This window comes from Copidosoma floridanum, unplaced genomic scaffold (genome assembly GCF_036245765.1).
Source record: "Copidosoma floridanum isolate Cflo_tuat_1 unplaced genomic scaffold, Cflo_Japanese_pri ptg000004l, whole genome shotgun sequence".
Lineage (NCBI taxonomy): Eukaryota > Metazoa > Arthropoda > Insecta > Hymenoptera > Encyrtidae > Copidosoma > Copidosoma floridanum.
The window spans coordinates 28,833,594-28,853,305 of record NW_028321881.1 but is presented as its reverse complement, the minus strand read 5'-3'; the positions used below and the strand labels follow the sequence as shown (position 1 = coordinate 28,853,305).

The 19,712-nt window shown below is 31.2% G+C and overlaps 1 protein-coding gene across 2 annotated transcripts in view; it reads left to right on the top strand.

Moving 5' to 3' along the window:
* LOC106644600 (bifunctional purine biosynthesis protein ATIC) overlaps nt 1-19,712 on the top strand; it is a 504,490-nt gene that overhangs the window by 324,620 nt on the left and 160,158 nt on the right. For both annotated transcript variants that reach the window (XM_089595708.1, XM_089595713.1), the window contains exon 5: nt 14,272-14,411. In XM_089595708.1, coding sequence (XP_089451834.1) covers nt 14,272-14,411 — 140 coding nt within the window. The remainder of the gene's footprint in view (nt 1-14,271; nt 14,412-19,712) is intronic.

Sequence of the window (19,712 nt, the reverse complement as noted above, 5' to 3'; positions counted from 1 at the left end):
AAGTGTTAAGCTCCAGTTCTTAGTTATAGATCTAGTCTCAAATGATTTAGGTATTTTTTATTTTTCTTTAATTTTGACAAAAAAGTTTTGTTGGTTTGGGTTCTTTTAGTATTTGTTTTATGGTTACTCAGGGTTCTGCGTACAGTGGGTTAATGGTGCATTTTATGAATTTTCCCGAAATACTATGTTTTATAGTCCTCCTAGAGCAGCTTCTTGTTTTGCTGATAAGTATTACTATTACAATAATAATAACAGCTTCAATGATGTAACGTATTAAAATAAAAAGAAAAGTTTACTTCTCTTCTAACTTTCGGGATGATATTTTCTCCATTTTAATGTTTTGTAATGTTAGTTCTTTATTTGTCCATGCTTGTTAATTGAAGTTTAGGTTCTAATCAATTTTATAGCATCATGAAAGTCATTAATATCTTTTAGGAGTTCATGTAGTACAGTTGAGTTCAAGTTTACTTTTACTCGATAAGTATATTGTATCTTACTGATTATCTTATGTTCACTGGTTAGGGTTAGTTTGTGTGTTGTTACCATACATCCATCATTCATTCGTGAAAGATCTATACATTCAACTCTTTCTTGTCAATCCATTTTATTAGGACAGATAATGTTTAATTGTTCTTTATCAAGTGTTAAAAATAACCACAAACTATTAGCTGGTAAGTTAATCTATTGGCTTTCGGTTTTCAGTGTCAACATAATTCCACAGAATTCAAATACTTCTGTTCCAGGTCATAATAACATAAGAATTCGTTCATCGAATAGGGTTTTTTCAACAGTTCCATAGCCAAGTATATGTAACCGTATTTTTAAATGTGTTTTCATTTGATCGTTAATACGAATTATAGTCTGCTTTTACTGCTAAGTAAGGGTATGTTGGTTTTATAAGGGCAGATCCATTTGTTCCAGGTTGAGGTATCATGACTGGATTAGTCTACAAAGGTTGTCAAGGGTTCAAGTGACAAATGTAATATGTCCATGGTTCTATTTTCTTGATGCACAACATATAACTGGCTTAAAGTGCTTAATGCACCAGCATAAATATTCTCTACTGGTGCTCCAAACTCTAAATTTCCTGCTCGGTTCTTTACATCCTGGGAAACAGGTCTAAGAATATTTGGAGAAAATAGCTTTGGATGTACTTGACCTCTTTGTAGATAATGAAAGATGTCGATCAGATCTTTATAGAAACGAATAATGTGATCTAAGGTAGCCTCAGTTTTTCTTAGGTCAACTGATGAATGTATCAGATATTTGTTGAAAGTGAAACTTTGTCCTAGAGTCAATATATAAGCAACTTGTTTTAAAATATACTCATGGCGTTTTGTAGTATTATATAGTTCTTTGAATGCAACCGCAAAATTATGACTATTTTGTTCATACAATTTAATATATTTCTTTTGTTCGGTATGCAAATTGTTGATGTTAGTATTCATAACGTTAATATTGCCTTCTATAACTGAACCAAACAGTCCTTTAGCAATGCTTTCAATAATTCTAAAAGGTGTCAGTCTTTTTGTTCGTTCATGAAGTGGTGGAATAATGTTATCTTTCACATGAGTTCTCACAGTACACTTTATGTTTAACAATGTTGCTCTAAGATTTGTCAACTGCTTTATCTTTTTATTTAAGAGGTCTATTTCAATACAATGAGTGCAATTAAGATAACCAAACTCTACAATACAATATCGAAAGGTTTTATTTAATCCTAGAGTAGGTGTGTGTTTCCAAATAAATTTATTATTATAAAGAAATCTCATTATCATTCAATCAGCTTTTTTAGTTTTTGTAATACCATTTAGTTTAAATTATATTTCAGAGTTTGTTTCAAGTGGTTTTGTGCTATAGTTGCCATGACTAGCGTAGTTTAACTCTGCACAACTTCCAAGCACTATTGTTATTAAAGAGGCCAATATAATCCGCATCGTTGTGCTCTTCCCTTTCTAGAAGACATGAAACAAATAATTCTCACAAGGAAACTATTATTGGGAAACTATATTTAATTCATCTATATGTTTTTGTATGATTTCACCATTGGTTTTTTCAAGTAACACATTGTTTTCATCTAAAACTGTTTTAACGTTTAGGGTTTCATTATAATAGCAATCACATTTATAGGAACGTACTTCTTTTTTTACCTTAATCTGTACCTTTATTTATCTTATATTTGAAAGCTTTCAATTTTTATCGTATCTCGTCTTCGCTAGCATTTTTATTTTTACTTGTCGATTTTCTGCCGCAATTTGCATTTCTTAAAGTCACTTAATAAGATCTTGTAAATACATTGGATAGGTTCATAACTTTTTATCTTTAGGCATCTTCAAAGGCAACCTGGCTAAGTCTCCCAAGCACTAATTCATAGAAAGTATAATTTGTTGCTGCACGTACACTCGTGTTGTACGTGAAGGCTGCAAATTTGCCTGAACTGTCCCAGTCATCATAAGATTCAGAGTAAGTTCTTAAAAAGTCGGCTAGGGCAGCATGACTTCGCTCTAGAGATCCGTTCGTTTGAGGATGATATGCTGATGTAGTTAAATGATTGGTCTTTAGCGTTCTCATGAGTCAATTTAATTAATTAGGCATAAATTTAGCATGGCTGTCTGATAAAACCGCTCTAGGCGCACTGTTAACTAATATTAGATTTTGTACGAGTCCATCGGCAATTGTGCGCTTTATCTTAGGTCTGGTACAGGGACTAATATGATGTACTTAGTATTACACTGTATGGTTAGCAAATGACAATTATCATTTGGTGTTATTCTTAATTTACCGACGGTATTAATGGAAACTTTATCAAAAGCTCAATAGGTGGATAACGCATGTCATCTGTAAGCACCAAGGGTTCTCTTCTTTTTAATTGTTCAATTTTTTTCCTCTTGACATTTGCTGCATTTACGAACATAATTGAAAATATCATTTCTCATTTCAGGCCAATAAAATCGTTCTCTTATTTTTTAATAGATTTAATTTATTCCCTTATGTTCTTCAACAGGGAAATCATGTAGGGTTTGCATTATTTCATTACGTTCATCAATTTTTGAAGAATCAACTTTACCGTGACAGACAGTAATTTATATAGGTGTTCATCCAAAAGTTCTTAATAACATTTCCTGTATAAATCCAGGTTTTAATTTATCTGTAAGATCTACACTTCTTGAAATTTGGAAAGTTTTAAGATTTTGTCTCGACGATTTTTTTTTTTGAGTGATTTAAAAGCTTTTGTAAGACTTCTTAAAGTTACTAAATCAGTAAATGTCTCATAAATGACGATTGACAATATACTATGTCTTCCAAGAGTTGTTGATAATATTTGGCCAACTTTTGGTTTCTTTGATTTCAAATAACTGAAGTTCAGTGCACCTGTCGATCTCAACAGTCTTGAAACAGATGTGACTGGTTGACAAACTTTGCTAATAAAATGAACTTTATACTCCTTTTTGTACGTAAGACAATACCTGGTGGTAATAACGTTGTTTATCAGCTTGGCTCTATTGACGTTCTTATAGTTGTCAGTACTACTGCTACTATCACTCAGACTTACATACACCTTTCCGTACTGTTGTTTGTATCGATTGATTGACGAGAAAGGATATTAATCCGATAGTAGCATGAAATCAGGCGCAATACTTCAATTTATTGATTTGTTTGTACTACAGTTTATTTTTGTTGTTTTCATTCAAGTTATCTAGGGTTTCTTCTGTTATTCGTTCTAAGTCCGGTTCTTTAGACCGTCTGTTTTGTGCAATAATAGAAGTACTTGTGTGCGTTAGTGTGCTAAAACTTAAGGGCATATTTTCTTGAATATGAGAGGTGATTGATAATTTTCCACTCGTCATGTATTTTCTTAAAATTTCATCTTCATCAAATAGTGGTTCAAAATCTGCTGTACGTCTGGATAGATCTGTAATTTTTTCATTTAATACAAAATCATCAAAATTATCGGCATTAAAGGTGTCTATTTAGATTAATACGTCCTGAATTTTAGGATTCCGCTTATCTCCATCAAAAAATCTAGCTAATGATAAAAAATCCGTATCAGCTCGCTCGAATTCATCATCGTTATTAGACTTGTCTAAGTATTCTTGAAAACTTTGGTTAAATTTTTTTGTTAACTTTTGTATTTCTTGATAGGTAACCTTATCAATAAAAGTGGTCGTAGTTTTAGGTTGGTCTTCAAAGACGTCGTCATTTGAACCTTCACTGAGTGAAATGGGTGTAACGAAGATTTCAGTATTTGTCGCGTCTGAGTCTGAGTCAGTATCTGTATTTGAGTCTGCTTCCATTTCAATTAATTCTTGCCGTAATTCACTTTGTCTAGGGTCATATACGAGTGGTTGTGTATCTTCCTCCAATAATTCTTTAATGTCACTCGGATTGTTCTCGGAAAACCTAATTGTCCTTGACCATGCACCAAGGTTAATAACATCTCTAACTGGTAACTGTGGCGTTTCCTCATTTGTGGAACTACTAGGATTCATTCCGGTGGTTTCTGTATTCGTATCGCTTGCGTGTGATGTTGAGGCTATGGATTTCGAAAAATTCACTTTTAATGAGCTAGAATCTTTTGATGTATTTTTAGTGGCATTTTTTAATATACTCGGTCGAGATGCAGATGATTTCTGTCGTTGTGGAAACGTTTTCGTTTGGGTCCTTTGAGCAATCACACTATGATCTAACTTTGGCCGTTCCTTGCTTATTTGTTAACCAAGGAGTTTTCCAGGATCTCTGGCCAATTTAGGTACATCTGTTTCTGATTTGGACACTCTCCCAAGAAAGAAAATACTGCATTGCGTATAGTGCAGCTAAGCATTCCTTTCCAGTCGTAGAGTAATTTATTTTAGCTTTACTAAGAGTTCTTGAAAGACAGGTAAAAGGATGGTCAAACCCAATTTTTTTTTGCTTCATGCCGCTCTAAAAGCGTAGTCAAATGCATCTTTGATTAACTGAAATAATTTACTTAAGTCAGAAAATTGTAAAATAGGCTCTTGATGTAGATGGTCTTTTAGTATTCGAAAACTCTTTTCCTGCACTTCAGTCAGTTTAAATTTTTCTTTCTTTTTCAATAATTCTGATAATGGCTTAGTTATTTTCAAAAAATCTTTAATAAAGCGTCTATAGTATCCTGCTAATTCTAAAAATAGTCTAATAGTTTTCATAGTTTTTGCTTGGGGAAATTCTCTAATGGCCTGTATTTTTTTAGGGTCTGGTTCAATTTTTCGTTGACTTACTATATGCTAAGAAAATACTACTTCTTTTCGTAAAAACTCAACTTCAGCTGGCTAGAGTACCATATTCACTGATATTAGCTGGTTGAAAAGAAGCCTTAGTTGACAATCGTAATCTACTAGATCTTTTCCGAAAATAATAATATTATCGAAACACAACTTTATTTCATCATTTAATAAGCCTCTTAATATACGATCCCTTGGTCATTGTAACGTGGCAGGTGCATTTTTCAAATTTTTGAGCATCCGTCTACATAAGAAGTGTCTGTGGGGTGTTATAAATACTTTTTTATACTTATTATGTTCAGCCTTAGAAATTTGGTAAATCCACTCGCTAAATCAAAAACTGGAATACATACGGGTCTTCCCAAAGGGTCCATAATATCTGCGATACTGGTCAATGGATATGCATTACCAATAATCTTTTTATTAGGTATTTAAAAATCAATTACTACCGTACGTCTTGGATTTCCATGGTTATCAGGTTTTTTTAGGACGATCCAAAAAGGTAAATTATATGGTGATGACAAAGGCTTAATTATTTCATCAATAAGTTTGTTGCTACGTGCACTTCTAACAATTTTTCATGTACCAGGAGGTAACGATTTTAGGTAGTACTAATAGAAATATTATTTTTTGTTGAGATTTTATGCGCAACAAGATAAATACAAGATAAGGTGTCTCCTGGTAATAAAAAGATTTCTGTAAATTTGGAAATCAGTCAATAAACTTGGTCTCTTTCTCCCATGTTCAAATGACCGGTACGCACAAGTTCTTTTAGGTTTTTTATTTTATCTTGTTTGTTTTTAATAAGTGGTTTCTCATACTCGCTACTAGTTTAACGATTGAATTTAGGAGCAATGTATTCGAAGGGTAAAATTTCTTTTGGGTCTATTTTAATCGTAACATCATTCTCTTTAGTTTTCACTGTCATAATATTACATTGGCCGTCGTCATTTTTCATTTTTCCTTCTCCTGAATATACGTTATCGCGCCCTACGTCGACTTGTGGTGAGTATCCTTGAGTTAAATTAGTATTAAATAAGTATTAACTAAATTAATTTTTACTACTCCACGTGCTTGAGCCTTGATCGTATGTTTAGTTGGTTTATTAGTGATTTTTCGTTTTTTATTAGGGCAACATTGTTCTACACTAGGCCCATTTTTACTCTGTGTAATGGCATAGGATTGGAGTGTATCTTGGTCATTTAACTTATTTTTTTTACTGTGTCTCCCACCCTTATCACTTTTCGTGGGCTTCATAAAATTATCACACATTTAGAATGAATTCAATTTCTTAAATTGATCTCGAAAATAAAAATTAGCTTTTTATGTCTCCAAATTTTTTTGTATTCAGACATATTCCAACTTTCTCGTAGACCTACAATGTATTCATCATAGAATTGTGGTTGGGCAATTTTATCCGTAAGTCTTTCTGTCTCTTTGTTAGTAGTACGAGTGGTAGCTAAAATTTGGATTTTCTGTGATTGTATCTTAAATTTTATTGCTTTTTGTTCTTCTTCATCCCTTTTCAGTCGCTCTATTTCCTTAAAAGTTTTTAAAAAAGGAATGGGTTTTATAGTATCATTATGTAATATTATGGCATCGTGATGATATAATAATGAAGCTCGTCGTTCTTCACAAAAGTTTCAACGCAACAAACTGCCATCTTCGATGGGAAAATCGTCAGGGATCACATGAAAAATTATAGGTCTTCCTTGTGAGTCATGTAGGTTGTTCCTTTAGTTGAAAATAGGTGGGGTGTTATCCCGGTAAAATTAATAATTTTACTAGTCTTCACACGTGAATACAGGTGCAACTAGTCTAATTTAATCAGATTTGTGGCGGCATTATTATCGAGCATGGGTCAATTCACTTTATCATGAATATGATAAAGTGAATTGACAACCTTATGCTTGTAAGCTCCTTGTCTATGCCAATTTTCTGTCATGTGCCAATGTGGACGGTTTTGATTACGTTGCTATGTTCATTTCTTACGCTGAGACATTTGGTGTAGGGGTTGAATTCTATCTCCAGAAGCTCACCTCCAAACGACGATTGGGATGAGCCTTCTAAGAGTATAAATGGTCTGGTAAACGGTCATCTCCCGGTTGGTACTGATTTCGAAAGTTCTGATTCTGATAATTAGGAATTGAATTTTGTTGGTTATAACCATGTTAATTACTTCTTTGGGGGTATCTATTATGATTCTGACTTGTGCTTCGGTATCCATGTTTATTCCTAGGGTTAGAATTAGCATTCCTTTGAGTATTATAATCGTAAGAACTTTTGTTACTATATTATAAAAAATTATTCTGTTAATAATTAAAGTTTCTCAACTGATGTAAAAAATTTCGATCCCTGCCCTGATTCTGATAATTTTTACGGTAATTTTGTCCATTACTATGTTGTTAATATTGTCTATTACTATTTTAATAATTATTATACTAATTATTAGCGTGATGATTCTGATTGTCGATCTGTTGTTTATTAACTTGTGTTATTTGATGTGATGAAAATGTCTTGCCAGGACACCTATTCTATTTTGGGTCTGGATTTTTAAGATTAGTTCTAAAATTACTGCGAGGTAGTCTTCGGCATCGTGTGTCCAGGATTTTACCCGCTCTCATTCGGATCTTCAATCTCAATGCATACTCGAAAGCATCGGCTAAGAAAGCAGATTTTTTTGCATCTACCTGCTGGCTTATAATAAATGCTAGTCTTTATAAGCATATCTTATGCCATGACCTTTATAGGGGTCATCATATGCGTGTTGAAAGTATTGCCTTTATCTTTTATCAAGGCCTGTTCAGCACCGCTCAGCAGTGGGCTTACGTAATCATAATATCCACCATCTGAATGACCTTCTCGTTGGTGCACTTTCTGCAGCCGAGTTTGATAGTAAGCAACAGTTTTTCCTATCACATATTTTTTTCTAAAACGGGTTATAAATGCCTCTAGATTTTCGAAATCTTGGCCACTTACGCTTATGCGTGCGGCACTTCGGAGATTCTGCAATTCTACTCTTTCGTATGAATCTTTTTGATCATCTTCTCTCCAGTTTTCTTTGTTTCTCACATCTTGTATATAATTCTTTAGCGAAATATTTTTTCCATCGAATACAAGAAGGGATTTAATCGCATTCTAAAATAAGAAGTTAGTATTGAGGGACTCCATCAGTGCTTTAGCTGCTGTCATATCGGGATCATTGTTTTAATTGGCCATTTTTTGTTTGTATAATTTGCTTTACGTGCTGTTTTTTTTCTCTTCCGTTTCAATTTATTTTTATTCTATATTCGATTAGTATGTGTAATGAAAAAAATTATACTATTATTTCGTTGTGTTTATTTGTTTCTGAAAAATATTCTATTAAATCCTTAATATTTATCACAGAAGACATATATATATATATATATATATATATATATATATATATATATATATATATATATATATATATATATGTATATGTAGGTGTTTCTTATGTGAACGTTTGTTTGGCGCATGCATGTGCACATGAGTTTGTAATTTTATGCAATTATACGACCATATAAAAATGCAGGCGCTGACGACTTAATGCCAATTTTACAGTATGTATCAATACAGCACTGATATGCTTGCTTATATAAGGTGTTTGATCCTGTTTTTTTTTATGATACATATTGAATTATTAATTTTACTTTCCGATAATTTAGTATTTAATTTGTGTAAATTATGAAAATTTTGTATTTGTTTAATCATTAATTCCAATCTTTTTTCTAAAACATCTTTCTCTCTAATAAGCTCCTGCACAAACAATTTTTACTACTTATTCTACTTTTTTTATTACTCAAAAAATTATGTGGCGGGAGTTCCATTAAATATTATTTCATGAACAATTGTTTATACATAAGTGAAATTATTAGCATTTTCGAGAATTCTTTTTCTACGACTAACAATATTAAGTGTGCATACGTTTGTGTGTATGTATTCGTAATTCTTATAGATTGCTTTAAGTAGCAGATCTAGGGTAAATAGTGTCTGCTATTTCAGCAGGACTAGTAAAGATGAACCGCTATGGTTAGCAAATTCAGGGTAGGAATAAAAAGACGGCTCTAGTTAGTAGATCTTGGGTAAAGAATGTCTGCTACTCAAGCAAAGATGAATGGGGATTAACCACTCTGGTTAGCAGGTAGAGGATAGGGATAGTGTATTTATTTTGTCTTGTAAGTGTGTAGTTTAAGAGATCACTTTTTTTTTCTTTTATTTGTCTACTGTTCTTCAAAACACAATATTATTTTATTTTTTACCTTACTTCTTCTTTTATTTGATTGTATAAGAGTAACCTGTTCTTGTTTATTCTACAATTAATTTAATTATGAATTATTATTTAAAATTCTTTTTTATACATTTCTGTTTTTTTAATTATAACCAAGTATTTCATATACCGAGCTCTCCACGTAGGCACAGTAAATACTCGTCTGCGCACACTTCACTATATGGGTTGTTAGGCATTATTCAAGAACGTGCTTCTATGAATGATGCTTATTGTTCTTAAAAAATAAAACTAAGAGAGCTTATAGTCAACAAATAGCTAGAGACCATTTACCACGCTCTGCTACCAAGTTTTGTTTAATGATAATTAATATTATTTAATTTTGCCTTTGGTTTAGGACAAAGATTGTGGACTACAGTCTTACACTTCTTTACAGGCTGCGGGACAGCAGACAGTCCAACTATTTATTCGTTTGTATATTGGGGAAAGCAAAAACAGAAAGTATAAATAATAAGAGAAAGTGTTAAGCTTTGTAAAATATTAATGTCTGCATACCTTTCCTTCCTTTTTATTTAATTTTATGTGATTCCTCAGTTCTGCTTCTTTTGACATTATTAATTTTATTGAATGTCGACTAATAAAATATTTTGCACAGTCAGGTATGCTTCAATTTATAATTCTATTTACCTTCAGAATAAATTATAATAATAACTGTAAACTTATCGAGCAATTATAACTATGAACTTATCGAGCAATTATAACAAGTCAGATTAAAATTTTGATCTAATAGCAAGGAACCACATTCGATGAGCAGTGGAAAGCTACTGATTAAAACGCCACGCAAAGAAATGCACCTTACACGAATTTTTAATTTAAACATCTTTGTCTCACTTGCTATAAGCCCAGTACTTGCTGACTTCATGTGTTTAGGCTTAGTGGCTCGCTTCGGTTGTCACTTGATACTTCCGAGAGACACGAAGTACACAGTTAGCTTTGTTGAGATTTTCTTTTTTTGAATTTCTTTTTTTTAAAAGAGTCAAAATGCGAATTTTCCATTTTTAAAGAAGGAGTATCCAAAATCCTAGTTTCTAAACAGATGGTATGGAGGTATGTATACAGCAATGAAATATCTCATTTTTTGTTAAATAGAAATGGATCATACATGTATTGAAGTTTTTGCAGAGTAATAAACTAAAATGGTGAAATCCGTAAGCTGTGAGAGTAGGCTCTCTGACATCACTAACTTATTTTAAGTAAACCAAGTTGCAATGTAAGAGTGTTCTTCGCAAATGGTAAATATAATAATTGTTGTCTAAATTGTTCAAATTAACAAAGTATACGTGAAAACATAGTGGATAATTTCATAGTAAGTAAAGATCTTAGGACAAGATAAAACTTTTTGTGTTAAATTTCATTCATTTGAAAGTTAAAATCTTGTGTATAAATGGTTAGACACTTGCAATTTATTTAAAAAAAAAAGTGTGATAGCTAACGCCTTCACAAAACTCTTCACAAGAAAGATTTATTTTATTTCTTAAATACTTCCAGTTATTTTTTATAGATTTTGAAATAATATTTTCACTTGTGTTGGTAAATAAACTAACAACAAAACTAATTATTGTGTGATGTTGTGGTATTATAAAAGAATTCAATTTTTCTTTTATAAATGTCTAGTCAAGAATTAAGAATTAAGCTAACGCCTTCACAAAACTCTTGACTAGAAATTTATAAAAGAAAAATTGAATTCTTTTATAATACCACAACATCACACAATAATTAGTTTTGTTGTTAGTTTATTTACCAACACAAGTGAAAATATTATTTCAAAATCTATAAAAAATAACTGGAAGTATTTAAGAAATCAAATAAATCTTTCTAGTCAAGAGTTTTGTGAAGGCGTTAGCTTAATTCTTAATTCTACCGTATTACAATTTAATAATAAATTTTACAAACAAATTTTTGGATCAGCTATGGGAAGTCCAGTGAGTCCAGTTTTGTGTGACCTGGCGTTTAGATGTCTGGAGGAGGATTGCCTCAAAAAACTGAGTTTTTTTGTTCCCTTTTATGTACGTTATGTCGACGATATCTTGATTTGCGTGCCGAATAATTCCATCAAGGAAACATTAACAGTTTTTAACAATTATGACAGACACTTGCACTTCACTGTTGAGACCCCCGTTGATAATGAGATCAGTTTTCTAGATTTAAGACTCATATTTGAGAGTGATAAGTGATGGTTCCATAATAACCAACTGGTACAGAAAACCGACCCACTCTGGACGTTATTTAAATTATAACTCCCATCACCCCTTATCGCAAAAAATAGCCATTGTTTATACCCTAGTCGATTATAGTATCAAATTATTGGATAGCAAATTTCATAAGGAAAATTAAGACATTTCAAAAAAATTTTTATTGAATAATCAATATTTGTTAAATTTTATTAACAAATATATCAAAAAAAGACTGACAATATTGTCTATAAATACACCTTTAAATCGAGTGATCTCATGATATTACCTTACTTCCAAGGCTTTGACTCTATAATTAAGAGACGTCTATATAAAAATAATATTAACGTAATTTTTAAATGTATTGACAAGTTCTCGAAATTTATTCGGTTAGGCAAAGATTGAACCAAATACACAGATAGATGTAACGCTGTATATAGAATTGTATGTAATGATTGCGATAGTTGTTACATAGGTCAATCCTCCAGGCGCTTGAAAACCAGAATAAATGAACACATGAATGATTGTAAGCATCGTAGGGAAAAGTCTGCATTGGTTGACCATATTGCTAAAACGAATCATTCTTTTAATTTTGATAAAGTAAAAATTCTTGACACGGAAAGTAATAGGTTCAAGCGACTTTTCTCAGAGATGCTATACATACGTAGTTACCGAAATAATATCAACAGAATGCATGACACACAAAATTTGAAATTATGTTACAAAAATTTTATAACCGAACACACATAGAGCAACAGATTTACTGTAATTTAAATATGCGAGTTCGTTGACTTGTACTGGGGCGGGGTGGCTGTAGCGTTGTGTGACTTAAATATACTCATGTACAGTGACACACTTACACTGACCGATAGTATATAAGCACGATCGGAACTTAGGAAGTGCGTATTTTTCGATCTACCATCTATCGTGATACCTATAGTCGCTATTGTTGTGGCTATGTGAGTGTTCATTATTGTGCGATTTTCTTGTAAAGTATTGTTAACTTAAAATATTATTGTTTTATATTTTTATATTTTTATAATTGTTATTTAGAAAGTTGTACCTAAAGAGGGCCTTGTAACGTGGTTTACTGTACGGGCCGAAACGTTGTTCACAGCAATAAACGATTTTGATAGCATCACCAAGAGAGTCATTATTTCTTCGTAATAATTATCTGCTATCACGAAAGCCACTGACGAAGTATATACATACTAGTAGGGCTTTTCCTCTGTGAGCTTAACATACTAATCCCCCTCTACCTAGATCTGATACACCAAGCATGGATGGACTTATAAGTCTATTTTTATATATTTTTCTATATTCTAAAAATTGTAAGAACATAAATTTACTCTTTTCAAAATAGTAAAAAAAAATTAAAATTTCTATTTCCGAAACTGGAAACTTGGATGTCCTCTTCTAAAAATGGTAAAAATGTAAAAATACTCTTTTTAAAATAGGAATAAGCTGAAATTTATTTGTACAAACAGGATAGTAAATAATGTTAATATAAGGTAATGGATCTATATTGCTAGAAATAATTTTTCTGAACAGACAATTTACGGTCTAAAAAAAACTATCACCCTTTTTTTTTAAATAAATTGCAAGTGTCTAACCATTTATACACAAGATTTTAACTTTCAAATGAATGAAATTTAACACAAAAAGTTTTATCTTGTCCTAAGATCTTTACTTACTATGCAATTCTCCACTATGTTTTCACGTATACTTTTTTAATTTAAACAATTTAGACAACGATTATTATATTCACCATTTGCGAAGAACACTCTTACATTGCAACTTGGTTTTCTTAAAATAAGTTAGTGATGTCAGAGAGCCTACTCTTACAGCTTACGGATTTCACCATTTTAGTTTATTACTCTGCAAAAACTTCAATACATGTATGATCCATTTCTATTTAACAAAAAATAAGATATTTCATTGCTGTATACATACCTCCATACCATCGTGGGCCAGTGCACTGTTTTGTAATTACACTTCTTTACTGTAGCTGGCTCAGTAGCCGTACGAATTCTCTCTCTATGTATAAGTATGCCAATTCTGAGTCTCTCTGGCATTAGTCATGTAATCCAGTAGCTTTCTATGGGTTTGAAGCTAGGCTATCATTCTTGCGGCTCCGTATTTCCTGATCAATAATACTTAGAACAAATGTGAATGTGTTCATACCATACATAGTTTATAATGGCCTAGAAGCCTACTTAACCGTGTCTATGTGTCCTGAAAGTCATTTTAACTCTACACCTGAATGATCTTAAAAGATCTGGGAGTCAACTAACCGTTTTCTTAAGTTAAGGGAGTCATTTTAACTTACTAAGATTTTTGAAAAATAATGAATAATCCAAGTGGTGAGTGTAAATATTTGCAAGGTTGGATGTCCATGGATGCTTATAATACATTAATTTTTCTTACTTCTTTAATTATCTTATCATATCTAATTTTAAAAACAATTATTTGGATTTTTTTATTTATATATAAGTGGTCTTTTTTGTACAGAGCTATAATTTTACATGATAATAACTTTTGACTTTAGGTTGACGATCTTCATGAAGAATTGACACCACTTGCTTGTGCCTATGCTAGAGCTCGAGGAGCTGACAGAATGTCTAGTTTTGGAGATTTTATAGCTTTATCTGATATCTGTGATGTTATTACTGCTAAAATTATATCCAGGTAGATTTTTTCTTAAATATTTCTGAATACGTACATTTTCATTTACTTAAAACTCAAAAGGGGCTACAAAAGTTTAAAAGCATCTTTATGAATCTTGTATTATTTTCTCAGTTTGGTTGTATACTTACATTTTTCTTGTTATGTCTTTTTGCACAGTATGAATACAGTATTACACATTTTACAGCTATACATGTTTGTGATATTTAATTTGTTTTATCTTTTTGTTAAAATCACTTTTACGTACACATAGTCAGAGAAAAAAATCTCTACACAAACACAAAACCACGTATGACCACTTGCGCAGAAAATGTTTATTTTGTATTTTCTCTTTCATATAAGGTTGTGGAATCAGTAAATATGATTGTGAAGGACATGGAAATTGAATGGACTCCTGTCGCTTAACGATATAGATCGTAAGCTAAGAAGCTGCCAGATAAGTATGGAGAGTAACAAATTTTATAATAATATTTGTAGTATGTCCATATTTTGATAAGGACGTAAAAGTAACATATTAACGGTATTGGATTTTTTATATACTAAAATGAAGAATCAGATATAATGAAACGATTATATTAAAAAAAATGCTTAAGTTACAAGAGTACAGCATGCAAGCTGTTAAAAAAGAGAATATTACAAATTAAAACATCTTATTATTCGAATTAATTTAATATGAATTATGATACAGACTAGCAATCATCATCCTAATTATAACCTAAATAATTAACAATAGTAATCGGCCATTTGAATCATCCAATCCACAACAATTCAATGTTAAAGATTTTATAATGTATGTGCCATAAAGCCAAGCAATATCAAAGTTGAAAAAGTTATTTATAAATTTTTGAAACTGTATCACATTTGAGACATTATGAATAAAAAGCACCTAAGCGTAGATTACTAATTAGAGAGTAGTGAACAATAAGCGCATGTGAAAATACAAGCGACAGCACCTGTAAAGCACATATGCCTATTAATCACCTTGCTATTGTGTATCATGTAGTATAATTCTGATGAGCATCACTCTGAAGTGAACCAAGCAGAATCGTCTCTACAAAATAGACTAACTAGCAGAGCAACTCGAGGTAACAGTAGGCCTCGATTTTTCGGCGGCTTGGTTCACTGTGTCGCTCTTTTCGTCGAACTTGTAGGTGAGAGGCGACGGCAGAAAAAGAAGTAATGGTCTGTAAGACGCACTGTGACGTCGCAGTGACAAAATAAAATTGGAATAAGCCAACGGAGCACATAAAAATAAATCAGATCATCGCAAAACAACTAATTAGATGCCTGGTTTTTTACATAGCCTTTTTTTTGTGAGAAAGAAAAAAATGTGCCATTTTTTTAAAGCTACTAATCTACAGTTACAAGTTAAACAAATAATTCTATAAAGCAATATGTACAGTGACAAAGTGTGTTAATCTCAGAGTGTACATGCAGAGGTATTTTCATAAAGTGACTAAAAATAATCTACTACACTGTACAATTCCTCTACAGGTACGCTTACTATATTTTAGTTTCGTAAAGTAGTACAAACAAACAAAAAATACTTTTGTACGATGTTGGTTTATTATCAAGTTGTGAAGATTTTAAATTTTGTCTACAACACGACATACTACATGACTTATTACACTAATAATCCTTATGTAAAAAAAAAAAAAAATATAAGTTACATTATTTCTTTATACATATAACATAAGGGCTGGAAAAAATTTTTTATGTACAAGCGGCCTCCATAAAAAAGCCACGGTATTCTTCTAACTGCAGTATAGGGTGCTGATAAAAATTTTCGAGACGTTGTTTCGTATGATAAATTTTTTTTATAACCCTAGTTTGTATAAGAACGTGAAAAACTTGAGTAGCTCCCCTTTGTCTGGAGAGTGTGCGTTAAAAAAGCAACGAAGCATACTTTGTGCAATTTTTCGTGCAGCAGAATACTTATGTTATCTTGTAACAACACAAACGCAAAGTTATATCAGTAGCACGTACAGTAATAAATATTTTGGATATAATTTAAGTGATATCTACTCAGAGCTAAAAGGCTTATAGAGCAAAACCACGCTTACCCCCCATTATTAACTTACATGCATACTACAAATATCCTAATTTTTTTAATTAAGAAAAAGAAAAAAACGGGAGGACTTAGAACTTTGAGTAAAAACATGTACTTAGCGCATGTAAGCTTATATATAAAGCAGGTACGATCTTATGTCTTGTTGTGGTTTGGTAACGTTATTTTTTACGTGCAAACATTTGATATTGTGAGAAGCACGTAGCTCATGAATGCATTTGTGTGAGGTGAAAAAATAGAGATAGTGATAAAAGAGTAATCTTTCAATACTTCTTGTATCATGGGTAATTCTGCGACAACAATTCCTCTGTGATAAACCATGGTACGTTTGTAATGGTTTGTTTTTAGTTGATAATATGAATAATTGATAAAACTTATTTTATATATATGGTACTTAAATTCATAGATTAAGTAAGAAATATAACATAACATTTAAAAAGATTTAACGGTCATAATAACAGATTATACGAATAAGAATATATACGGAGAGTAATATGACGGGATGACAGATCAGCGTAAATATTTAGTAGTGCAGATAAGTCACAAAATAAGTTATTTAGGTTAGAGTTTTAATAACCACACTACTATTTTCTTCAGATTTGCATACTTAAATGTTTGAGAAGCAAAAAACAATTATTTTTGTCTATATGCCTCACCGATTTTGATTTAATTTACTTCAGATTTACTTACAAATAAGAGCAAGAAAGTCGTGAAAATGATAGGTATAAGATCTGTCTACTCTTAATTGCCCGTTTATTACATAAAAAAACAGCGTTTTAAAGGTACTGCGTACAGTTAACCCTTCATTAAGCAACTTGTTTCTGTTGCTGCTACTGCCACTGCACCTGTTCACAGACTAACAAACAGCTCGATATAAAGTTAAACTCTACTCCATTTTTCAAAATGGTGTTCTTGGTTTTAAAAAACGATTGAATTATAGGAAAAAAACACCAACTAATCTTTTACTATGTTGAAAAAAAATTCACTTGCATATGTTTTTGGGTTCAATACTTTTTACGCCACAAAAAAAAATAAGAACTCAATTTTTTCGTCCAAGCCTGTAATGGTAAAGGCTAAGATTATTTACCACCTCTACTTGAAAAAGTAGTCCGAATTTTAGGCATTCTTTTTGAGATATTATTAGAGTACTTTATTATGTAATTAAGTATGCTATGCCAAGAAAAAGCATTATGATCCATTATAATTGTTGTCTTACTAGGTAGTTCATAAAATGAGATAAGATGTGGAAGAAATGTAAGGGTGATGTGGTCTAAGTACGAAAATTTTTTCTTTTGTTGAAAAAAATTCTTCTAACAAGAGTATAGGTAATGGCAGGGTGCTATCTAACAGTTTCAAAATTGTAATATGGGTGCGCACGCTTACCATAAGAGATGGAAAAATTTATAAAAGTATTGTAGTACATTAAATGAATGTCTAAGAGTTTTATATTGTAATGTATACATGTAGTCAGAGCACCAGAGGTATACACAGTGGAAGTCTTTTTTATATTAACGGTTTTAATTTTAAAATATATTTAAGAAATACACAGAATTCCATAATAAAGTCTTGACATTGAGTGAGGTCAGGAATAAAAACTTCTCATTTTTTTCTAGTTTTTATTTAAAATCTTAAGAAGTATAACTCTTAAAAAAATTGTTTGAAATAAAGGTTATTCAGGCGATGATTTGACATAAGGATAAGGACGTGAGGAAAATTAAAAAAATTTTTTTCATTGTTTAACTGAGCCATGAAATCAAAAAAAATTAAATAGTTAAAACGTTGAAAAATAGTAGTAAGAGAGGATAAAAATAAGCAAAACTTAAGTATTTTTTAGTACTATTTATGCTTAAAAATATTCTGCTAATCCGATCAAAAAATTCGCAAATGGCGACCTATTGCAAAATTGTCAAGTTGAAATTTTGATTGGTAACAATTTTTGTCCTTTACATAATATTAAAATCAAACTTGCCGTAAATGGCTGGTATGAACAAAGATTTTAATCTGTTCAAAACTTAAACTTTTAACCAAATAAATAAAACAGTTTTTGCTTGTAGTGGCTGTTCTATTTACTTTTCTGATTTTGGACTGCATCTAGTATTTTCTTAAATATTTAATAAACATTAGAAATTTTTTTGGATAAATTCAAGCAACCTGTCTTATCACAAATCAATAACAAAGTTAGTGCACTTTGGCGTGCAGTAGCTCGCTATGTGCCGCTCGCCCCAACGGCAACTGAAGTGGTTTGAAGCTTTATGAAGAGCACTAAAGTATGCGTACCTCCTGCTACCACAGATTCTCAAATATTTAACTAATTCATTCAAAACGTGCTATTTATTTTGAAATACCTTCCTCTTACCTATCAAAAAGTGTATAAATTTGTCAAATATTCTAGAAAAACAATTTATTAACACGTATTTCTACGTAATTACTTCTTCTCTTATCAATGGTGCTACTTATTTTTACGTATCTTTTATTAAACGTTATAAAACAAATAGTAAAAAGCGACTGGATGTTGTCTTTGAATTTCAGTTATAACCTTTTTGGTGGCATCGTATTGCAAAAGTATTAAAAGTTTATATGTTTGTTATTTTATTTTATATCGAACGGTTCCGATTGAATTATCTGTATCTATTATTTCGTCAAGCTATTGAGCAAGAAAAGGTTAAAATCGGTGATTTTTGTCTAAAATCAAAAGTGACTTCACGAAACGATTTTCATTTAAAAATTTTAATTGGCTGCCATAAACCTGATAATATGGTTACATTAAATTTTAAAAATGAATTTTGTCAATGATAGTACGAACTTTAAATTTAAAAGAAAAAACACATTTCTTCTTCGGTTTCAACTCCAATTTTTATTCAACTCCGTTATGCAACATAATCAGAACAATATTACCCTAACGTTTTATAATTTACTTTGTGGTAAACAATTTTACTTGATAAATTATACTATGACAAAAAAAAACGAAATTGTAAAAAAATGTTTTTCACAGTATCTTTTAACAATTTCGTGTTTACTGCGAATGTTAGAATCGAAACATTTGTGTCAACGTAAAACTAAATTTTTTTTATTTTTACAGGATGTTTCTTTTTGATTTGTAAAAGTTACTTATTTTTACATTCTTAAAAAATGATAATAAAAAATATCATACTTCAAAACTTTGACATGCTATATCATTCTTCGAACGGTAAATTACATGAATTAAGGTGGCAATGCCAGTGAATAATAGGTTTTTT